The sequence below is a fragment of the Medicago sativa genome, chromosome 2, assembly GCF_051527215.1.
Source record: "Medicago sativa cultivar Bolivia chromosome 2, Bolivia_mono, whole genome shotgun sequence".
Taxonomy (NCBI): Eukaryota; Viridiplantae; Streptophyta; class Magnoliopsida; order Fabales; family Fabaceae; genus Medicago; species Medicago sativa.
Window position 1 is genome coordinate 7,445,793 of NC_140750.1, and position 10,038 is coordinate 7,455,830.

Below are 10,038 nucleotides of genomic sequence, written 5' to 3' on the forward strand. Positions count from 1 at the left end.
TATAGACCAAATACATTTGACTTTTTATCTATATTTAAGATTGAAGGAGTCTAAAAAAAATGGAGGTAGTTTTTTTGTAAAAATCCTATAACTAGTAAAAGGGAAAAGTCGACATCCACATCAAATCAGGCTCAACAATGATCAAATTAACACCATATGTAGTGTCTCTTAAAAATGCAATAGTACGAACTAAAGACATAGTCGTGTGTCAAAACAAAGAGTATCTAATTAACTCAAACCTTTAAAATAAAACAAAACCAAAGAAACTAAGATCCTCCTCCATAACATTCGTTTCAAACCATAAATAACTTGAAGCTTGAAGTACCAGATTAGTTCAAGTGGTAAGAGGTTTGAACCCCCTTAAGGAAGTGGTGGCTATTAAATGGCGGACGGTTAAAGTTGTTTCCAAAGGTACTAGAGCCTACGAGGAAGGAACAAGGTATCTTTAAAAAACAAAGGAACATAGGCCTCAGAATGCAAAAGGGTCGAGAATGAGCAAAGTGTCACCCTTGTTAACCAACTGGACCCTTCAAACTTCCTTCTTCCTGCCAGAAGTGTATGTCAAAATGAGACGAAAACTGCATTTTTGTCTAAAAGTATACATTCGGACAGCTCAAAAATCATCTTCCTCTCCGAATGTGTACATCCAAAGTAATTTTTCCGGGTGGGAGAAGTTCCTCCCTTAGAAGATTGGATAGAAAACACCAAGCAATTGCGAAACTATCAATGTTACATTTCAATTTCATCCATGTCACCATGTGAGTTATACAATTATATATGAAAAAGTAAATTGAAAATTTTGAGATGGAAAACGAATTTCCATTTATTCGAGATATTTCAAAAACAAAACTGCGCAAGTTTAAGCAAGAGTTATTTGAGTAGAAATAAATAAACCATAGAACTATGTTCAGCATAATCCATCCAAATAAGAAAGTCATAATAATTCACATGTCATAATAATTCACATGTCTAAGGAAAGCAGTAACATCAACAAAGATAACCATGCCGCAGTTATAATCTAGAAAGGGAAAACTAGAAACATGGCATAAACAACATTCACAGCCAGCATTTATCATAGTCTGTACAATTAATTCACAGCCATACCAAACAGAAAGATAAACTATTTCCAAAATGTTCCAACCAGGTAAAGTTTCTTGTCAAGCCTGACCAATGCTGTATAAGAACAAATGAGTTGTCTCCTTCATCGCCGAATATTAGGGCCTCTGTATTGCCCATTCCCAATAATCAAATCGCTAGGTGGCGGAATCTTTTCTAACCAGGTGATTTCAGATGAACTCATCCCACGCAGCTCCTCAAGCACTACATTTTTAACAATATAGCATGTCAGATAATAACATCATAATAGAAATCAGGTTACATTTCTTAACTAAAAAATAATGAGATTTAGAAGGAAGAGAGAAGTACCTGGAAGATCTGTCCTCAGCGACTTACGGAAATAAGAGCAGTTTCGTCCATTTACTTCTTCTTCCAATGAGTAAGGAGGGGTAAGAATGTCGAAGAGAGCACAAGGGGTTATGGCTTTGAAGCAATGGAGGTTGCCGCCCCTATTTGGATAAAGAATTGTTGTGTCACAAGGAGCAGTCATCTGACAATCTCTGACAAGTTTTGCTGGTCTCGCTGCAGCTGTAGACAAAAAATCTTGAATTTAACTTTTGTGGTTTAGGAAATGTTTGAGAATCATAAAATTGTACTGTTTTGTGAACTACTACAAGCAGATATAAGTTAAACAACAGAGATATTAAGTTAAGATACATCAATATGGAAGTTCACTGAAAAACCATAAATACGTCTATTTGGCATGCATAATTGCATACTAATAGCCCAAAATAACATCCATTAGACCATTACTGGAAGCAAATATCTGAGGAAAATATATCTTATCAAAGCAGGCCTACTGCCATGCACCTGTCCCACTACTCTAAGGGGTCTTCACCACGGATTTGGATTGTGTGCAATCACTCAGTCAACCAAATTTTGGATTGTCCGATCTTGATCCACCGGACGCCGATGTGGCTAACTGCGTGACTGCACACAACCCTAATCCCTTCACCAACCCCTCAGCAGGTATAGGTAGGAACAACTATAGTCTTAAAAAAACACTTGAAACTATTGTATGGGATAGAAAGATGTTCAGTTTGTATGCTCAAAGAACTAAATATCAACCTCGTCAAAACACTTAGCAAAATAAACTATGTGAAATACTGAGAAAACAATTTGATGTTAGCATTCTATGTCTCCTAATAGATATCGATTTCAACGAATAATACAGAGCAGAAAACCAGCGGCAGTACCAATGACAAGATTGAAAGTGAGAGGCAAAATTAACACTAATGTAGATAGTTACCAAGTGACAAAGGCAATTGATTGCAACTTTCTCCAACAATTTATCTAGTGGAGACATGTTAAACTATTGGGAATAGACTTAAAGAAACTTTCATCCTCTGTTGATGTTAATTTCAAGTCAAGGATTACCCCTTGAAGAGGTCTATAAAGACAGGTTTTGACCATTTTGCTTAAAAGAACAAAACAGAAAAAGAAGGCCCAAATCTTACTCCACCTAAAAGTTGCTCAAGTGCAATGTTGAGCTCTTAATCATCTTTCCTTAATTCCAACTAAAAATTAGCAAAAACGTATTTTTTCTGTAAACGGTCATCTAGATAGGAAATTATTATAAATTGCAAACATAGCAATGTGATTTATGGATTTTGAAATATAGAAAAGGGGCCTGTTAATGAAGCCAAATTATACAGCTACTGTCCTATAGCTAATCTACATGTAGTTTCTATAAGAAGCAAGTAAATCAAGCCAATTATGATCACACATGCGAGGTTTTAATTTATGGCCAAAATTGCAGCCATAATGTCTAGGTTTTTGAACCGTTATTACGGCCGCATCAACCCCATTTGTCCACAATATCAACAATTGCAGAGTAGTGGCATTTTCGATTACAAACAATTGTTAAAGTAAAGACTGAATCATAAGTAAATACAATAAGGAGTGTCACCTTGGGATAGATTGCATGACGCAGGCAAGTCGATCCAATCAAATGATTTCACATGCAACGAACCATAGAGAACCTTGCTTAAAACAGTCATTCTAGGATGATCATGAAGCGGAATCAAAGAACCAGGAGACATACAGAATACTCCAATCTGCAAAAACAAAAACAAATACAAAAAATTCAGCTTTAGCCCATTTGAATCCAAAATTCAGTGTTCAAAACAAGACACGATCCAAATCCATTTAGAGTATTAACACTTAAACAGTGACAAGCTGCAAGTACAAAACAATCAAAATGCTTACAGAGAACTTGTCACATTCGTGCAGGTGAATGTACTTAATAGGAGGACCCTCAGGAGTTCCAATTCTCCCATTTCCACCATTCATAGAACGTTTCCAACTTCGCGCCAGTTGCGCCTCATGGTCAAGACCGATATGGGAAGGCTTCAACCCATCTGCCACGGCAATGCAGTTTATAAAAGGTTAATTAACACATTCACCCGTCACTATAACAATAAGGACACTGTACTATTACTAACAACATGCATGTATCCCAAATCAAACATTACAGTATACAGTTCACATTAAAATTCAGCAAATTCAAATACTTTAATTAAACATTTATCATATGCAATTATATAAGTAAATTGTACAAATTCAACAAAAAACAAAGGATCAGATTGTACCTAAAACAGTTCGGACTTTTTCGAGAGCCTCTTCTGAAATAGGTCCCTCAGTGGACAAGGAAGCCTTGCAGACGTCATACAATTTCTGAATATACGGCATTGTACTCGACAATTCTTAAACAATCAATGCAGCAGCTAGATTTTCAGATTTCAGAATCCAATAAAACAATGAAACTTGGATCCAAAATATCACTCAGGTCGCTAGAATCCAATCAAAACAGCAAAAGAAACAGCTTCATTTCTACGCAACAAAACATGTGCATGAGAAATTGATCAACTCAAATCCAATAAACAGTATCTACAATCATCACAAACATCAAAAATTCACAACACAAATAATTATAACCAATAAAATCAGTTCAAAGTTCAAACCATAAAAAAAAACTTGCAAGTTCTAAACTTTAGTAACATCATCACATAAAAATTCAATCTTTGAAATTAAAAACAACAAAAATGAAAATGGGTTGTCTTGAATAATCAAATTATGCCATACCCAAGTTTCATATATTGAAAATCATATATTGTATCATATACTATGAAAAGTGAAAAATTGAAAGATATAATGAAATGGGGTGTGAAGAAATGTGAATAGAGAGTAATGATAATAGAGAGAAGAGTGTAATACGTGAAACATTTGGTTGGTTGATGAGAGAGTCACGACATAATCGAGGTTGATGATAGCAGAGAGACACGAGAAGAGAACAGGAAGAAACCAGAGTGAGAGACAGACAACAAAAGACAGTCACAGATTTCAACAAAACCTGATGTCGCTTTAAGAATGCTTTGTTTGTTTGTTTACAATGGTCCTTTTAAAGGAGCCAAAGTTAGAGAGAGAAATTTATGAGAAAAAAATCATCATACTTACTCTAAAAGCCAATTAGGTCAAGCAATTGGCTTAGCCCTAATTCTATGCTAATTTCCCTCCCAAATACTTAATGAAATCGTGCTTTGCAAGCTGACAAGCTGATGGTTACTCATTAAATGCTGTTTCATGATTTGAAATTTGAATTTCAAATCATAATAGCTTTGGTGTTTTCCCTCCTTAGGTGCCTTACCAAGCTTTCACAACAAGCTATGCGGCTCCCTTAAATGCAGAGTCTGAGATGGCGGGTTCCTCCAATTTATTGTGACTTTTCATGTGCAAAATTTGAATTGCCAACTAACAGTCATAAATGCTGATTTCAAATTGCAAATTCTCTCCATTTGTATCTGTCATTTAATGTTGGGCCCCTCTTTTCCACCAATTAATTACTCTATATATTTTCCCCTTCATCTTATTCTTCCCAACCAGCCTTCTCTCTTATTCTTCTCTTTCTCACTGATGCACTTTTTCTCTTCTAATCACAACCTTTTTTCGTTGATTTTTTCTTCCCACATCCCTCAATTTTTTCCTCTCTTCACCACTCCAATCAATTTTATGGCTCCCTCACATTTTCTTTTCGTTTTTTTTCTCATTCATTCAACAAAACTTCCCCTACATTGTTCTATCCTTCTGGATGTTGTGTTATGTGGTCGCTACAGACTCAATCAGAAGGGATAGTAGTTTAAGGCTTTTGTGTTTTGATAGTAATTGGGGTTCTACAGTCTACTCATAGAGGGAATCTTAAACCTATCAAGGTATGTGTAGTTAGTTTCAGCATGATTTTGAAGGATATTATTTCTGATTTCTGTTCACATTTTCAATTTTGTTTGTCTCTGTATCATATTTTTATTGTTAATTATCAAGATTTAGGCGTGCACATTAATTTCTTTGATTTTCTTTTGCAGATACATGGTATATGTAATGGGCTCTTTACTGTGTTCATTTTCGTTACCTTTTTGTGAAGATTAGCATATTTTGATTAGCATATCGTATATTATGAAAATTTGATTGAAATCATTGATACATTTTCAACATACAAAAATGAGTATAGGACAAAAATCATAGAAAATTAAGCATTTTTCTTCTTGAAGTTTTCTGTTAATCAAGTGTCAGAATCGTCAACATATTAGTGCTTTATTATTTGAGATTTTAATGTCGAGAGATTGTAGTTTCGTTCGAGCTTTATATCAGGAAAATGATAGATATAAAAGCAACATAAACTCAAAGATTGGTTTATTTGAATTAATAATCCAATTGTTGAACATTTTTACAGATCATTGCAACAGCGTGCATGTTCCTTGCTAGCAAGGTCAAAGAAAGTCGTTGTCATTTAAGGGATATAATTTTTGTTTCCAATTAGATGATTCATGAGAAGGATCCTGCAGCTGCACAGAAGATAAAACAGAAGGTGTTTTATTACTTATTGTGCCATTCTGATTTCTCAGTTTATCTGTTGGCTTATATTTCTGCTTTGTTTCCAATTAGATGATTCATGTCCCTTTCTCTTTCTTACTGATCCCCTCTACCTCTCTCATCTGCTTCGGCAATTGCTCAGCAAGGAGCAACTCAACAATTCAAATTTGAACTTGAGTTTTTTCCTATCACGGCCCACTGATGACAATGCTCAGCGCAAGGCAGTTTGGCAGTCACACCTAAAGCTTTACTCAATTTTGTTTTGGGTTGTGAGTTTCTGTTGTATAAAATTTCTAATATGAGATGATGTTTTTTTGTATGTTTTCTCATGATGTTAGCAGTATATCAATATATGATCAGTATATGTTTAGAGAAGAGGTTTCATAGTTGGAGTTTGTCAAATTTAAAATATAATAACTACTGTAATTAAGGGATGAAAGAAATATTGGCAAGGCTAATGTCCATTCCAAATGAAAGGAGAAAATCAAACTCAATATGTATGGTGTACAACATGAAACAAATATAAGAGGGCTATAATTGTTATAATAGAATTCTTGCATTTCATACTTACATCATTTGCGGTATATACAATGATTCATACAACAAATAGGGAAGGAATTGTTTTGGTATTTGGTTTTGTTATATGGTCTTGGTGGTTGTATCCATTTCCCTCACTCTTGCTTTATTCTGCTACCAATTTAGAATACAAATATTCTTTGTAATGCTAGCAATGACAATAAGAAATGTGTGTGATGCTTTGAAATTTGAATGGGAAAGTTGATTTATCTTTCATGATACTAAATGTGTGTGCCTCCCCATATTTTTGCCCCTAATGACTTGCTTATTCTGCATTTTGTATCATCTGATGGTAGTTGTTGTGCCATGACAGACAAATGCTTTATCATGGATGGTTTTGAAGGAAACTAAAATTCAACAATGTTGTTGAGGAGTCCCTATTTGCTAATGGAATAAGTTGTCATACTTTTTCAATTATTGCTTCTCTTTAGCATGACATAAGCAATATGTTTAATCTAGAGTTGAGTTAATTGCAGACCACGTCTGCAATTTGTGTAAGTTGCTACATAATATTTACCACTTGACTCAAGGGACCGAATGACCAAACGTGGATCAGCCAAGTATCGCGTAAAGAAATTGTTTAGGCATCAAAGGAGATAAAATTCATAGAACCAAGTTTGTATCAGGTTATATATCTTCTCTAAGCAAAATTGTATTATTAATCACTACTCATTGTGTAAGAAACTCTACATGCGAAAAGGTAGTATATAAATGAACTTATATATACAAATAAGGACCTCGATAACCGATAACATTGCTTTGATGTTTTCCTCACTTGAATAGCCGATGATCTGGCTTAAGGACCAACACTTACAGGAATTAATGTCGATATATCTTCTTTTTAAAAAAATAAAAAATAAATAGATTATCATGCTAGCTTCATATCTATTTTCCTCAAAACTGAAAGATATCTATTGAAAGCCTTCATGAAAGATATTCTGTTGAAAGTCTTCACGAAAGATATTTTTCTCTTCGAATAAAAAGAAAGAAATTCATGCTAGCTTTTAATCCTCACTACATGCCTACTTTGTATGCTTTGATCATCCAACTAATAGCAACTGTTGGACAATCCTTTTACTTTGTATCTTTGCTTACTGCCACATATAGATCATAGTACTCAATCGTTCTTATAAAATGTTTTTAATAATATTTCCAAATCAGTGATGTGTGTACTAATAAAACACTTATATGCGTAAATAGATTGGAGAGCCATCAAATGAAAGTCTACAGAAATATTTTATAATTTATGATAATTAATATTGTCTGCAACTCATTTCAATGGTAATACGCTTTTTCCTGACTTATTTAATATCAATGAAAATATAAAATATAACTTATTGATTTCTATTAAAGTGGATAAGACCCGTGCGGAGCACGGGTCGATGGTCTAGTAAAGTGTAACGTTAATAAAGTGTCTGGATTCGATTAAGGATACTGTGTGCGTGATCATACCTTAGTTGGCAGAGATATTATTAAAAAAGTGTAATGTTAATAAAGTGTTTGTATTCGACTAAAATACTGTGTGCGTGATCATACCTCAGTTAGCAGGGATATTATTATATCAGAATTAAACTCTGTATTATTTTCATTTATTCATTTTTAAGGTCCGCCAATTGTGTGAGTTCCAATTTCATTTAGTCTCGCAATTGTGTCAGTTTCAAATGATATTTACGACTTTATCTACATATTCAAAATCAAAACTTTCGTCGGTATTTCTGTCTATTTACGAGACCATAAGAAGTATATACGACAAAGTTGATCAAAAAAGTTAATGTATTTAGTTTACATTTTAAATGAAATACATCAAATAAACAATTAAGTTGAAATGGTTAATAAGCTTCGTCAAATGATAAAGATTTTACTTACCTTTCTTCAAATTATCAAGGCATATTTTATCAACTTTTGACTGGTTTTAAAGACATCCATTAAAGAATTCATAAAAAATAAAAAAATAAAATAAAAAACTTGCTTTTGAAATATAATTTAAATATTTGTCAAAGTAATGTATACTCATTTTTTTTTATCTAGAAGTTACCTTTTTGCAATTCTTTTAAATAAAAGTACATATGTTACCATTTTTAAAAAAAAAGAAATTTGAGTCAAAAAAGAAAAGAATTTTTTTTATGAAATATCAGATATTTGTTTGTTTGTTTATAATGGCCCTTTTAAAGGAGCCAAAGTTAGAGAGAGAAATTCGTGAGAAAAAAAAAGAAAGTGTAACGTTAATAAAGTGTATGTATTCGACTAAGGATACAATGTGCTTGATCATACCTCTGTTAGTAACGATATTATTATATCAAAATTATTTTTATTTATTCACTTTAAGGTGTCGCAGTCTTGCGAGTTCTAAATGATATTTACGAGACTATAAAGAGTATACACAACAAAGTTAATCAAAAAAGTTTATGTATTTAGCTTAAATTTTAAATGAAACACATCAAACAAATAATTAAGTTTAAGTGGTTAATAATCATCAGCAAATAATAAAAAATTTGCATACCTTTGGGATGAACTTCAAATTACAGAGGCATATTTTATCAACTTTTCTTTTATCAACTTTTGACCGGTTTTAAAGACATCAATTAAAGAATTCATAAAAAAAAAATGTTTTGGAAATATAATTTAAATATTTGTCAAAGTAATGCATACATCATTTTTTTTTATCTAGAAGTTACCTTTTTACAATTCTTTTAAATAACGTACATATGTTACCATTTATTTCCAAAAAGAAACTTGAGTCAAAAAATAAAAGAAAAAAATTTATGAATATCAGATATTTTTTCGTAACATGTACGTTAGAGAGAAGTAAAAAAAAAAGTGTAAGAGCATCTCCAATGGGGTCCTTACTTAACAAAGACCACTCCCCGTTAAGGACCCTTCATTGGAGGAAGAAAAAATGAGTCCCCGTTAAAGAACGGGCAACTATATAAGGACTCTCTCTCTCCTGGGTAACTAACGGGTCCCACATGTAAAAAAGTAATAAAATGTGTAATATTTGGTCCCACTTGCATAAATGAGTAATAAAATATGTACTGCTTGGTCTCACTTGTAAAAAGGAGTAATAGGTAAATTATTTTTGTTTAATGATGTAAGGATAGTGGGACATATTTAAGTACTTTTTATTGGAGTCCTTATTAGTGTATTGTCATTGGAGTCATTGAGTCCTTAATAGGTACTTTTATTAAAAAATTATAAATAAATGATGTGTCACGTGGGGTCCATTTAAGGAGTCCTTGTTAGGGAACTACCATTGTGGATGCTCTAAGCGTCTTTTGGGAAAAAATGCTTACCATTTGTTTTATTTTAATTACCATGATATTTATACGAATTTCCACTTATCTTCATGGAGATAAGTAAAACACATAAGATGTGTTCTCTCATTTCAATCAGATTTTTTTTCATACATATAAGTAGGAAATCGAACCATGATCATATGCATAAAAGGCACGAGTCTCTTACCACTTAGATCAATCTATTGTT

General features: G+C 32.9%; 1 protein-coding gene and 1 long non-coding RNA gene across 4 annotated transcripts; one reads left to right on the plus strand and one right to left on the minus strand.

The window, feature by feature from the left end:
• Window positions 1-906: 906 nt before the first annotated feature.
• On the minus strand, window positions 907-4,528 carry LOC146944115 (plant cysteine oxidase 4-like). Of its 2 annotated transcripts, none has more exons than XM_085742501.1 (6): window positions 4,333-4,528; window positions 3,708-3,948; window positions 3,325-3,476; window positions 3,026-3,173; window positions 1,426-1,644; window positions 907-1,320 (listed from the first exon to the last, which is right to left on the minus strand). In XM_085742501.1, exons 2-6 carry the CDS (start codon window positions 3,805-3,807, stop codon window positions 1,202-1,204), a joined length of 738 nt encoding a protein of 245 aa, XP_085598627.1. In that variant the 5' UTR covers window positions 3,808-3,948; window positions 4,333-4,528; the 3' UTR covers window positions 907-1,201. The 2 variants fall into 2 exon arrangements, with proteins under 2 accessions (XP_085598627.1, XP_085598628.1); XM_085742502.1 differs by having other exon boundaries at window positions 4,201-4,525.
• Window positions 4,529-4,998: 470 nt separating this feature from the next.
• On the plus strand, window positions 4,999-7,310 carry LOC146944116 (uncharacterized). 2 transcript variants are annotated; one of them, XR_015025849.1, is made up of 2 exons: window positions 4,999-5,324; window positions 5,843-7,310. It is a non-coding gene; the product is annotated as an uncharacterized LOC146944116 (long non-coding RNA). The 2 variants fall into 2 exon arrangements; XR_015025850.1 differs by having other exon boundaries at window positions 5,030-5,324; window positions 5,475-7,310.
• The last annotated feature ends 2,728 nt before the right edge of the window (window positions 7,311-10,038 follow it).

Excerpts from the sequence above, each read along its gene's own strand:
- LOC146944115 (XM_085742501.1), bottom strand. The coding sequence starts at position 3,807 with ATGCCGTATATTCAGAAATTGTATGACGTCTGCAAGGCTTCCTTGTCC. Across the intron at positions 3,174-3,324 it reads ACGAATGTGACAAGTTCTCT|ATTGGAGTATTCTGTATGTC; the intron begins GTAAGCATTTTG and ends TTGTTTTTGCAG. Across the intron at positions 1,645-3,025 it reads GTCATGCAATCTATCCCAAG|CTGCAGCGAGACCAGCAAAA; the intron begins GTGACACTCCTT and ends TTTTGTCTACAG.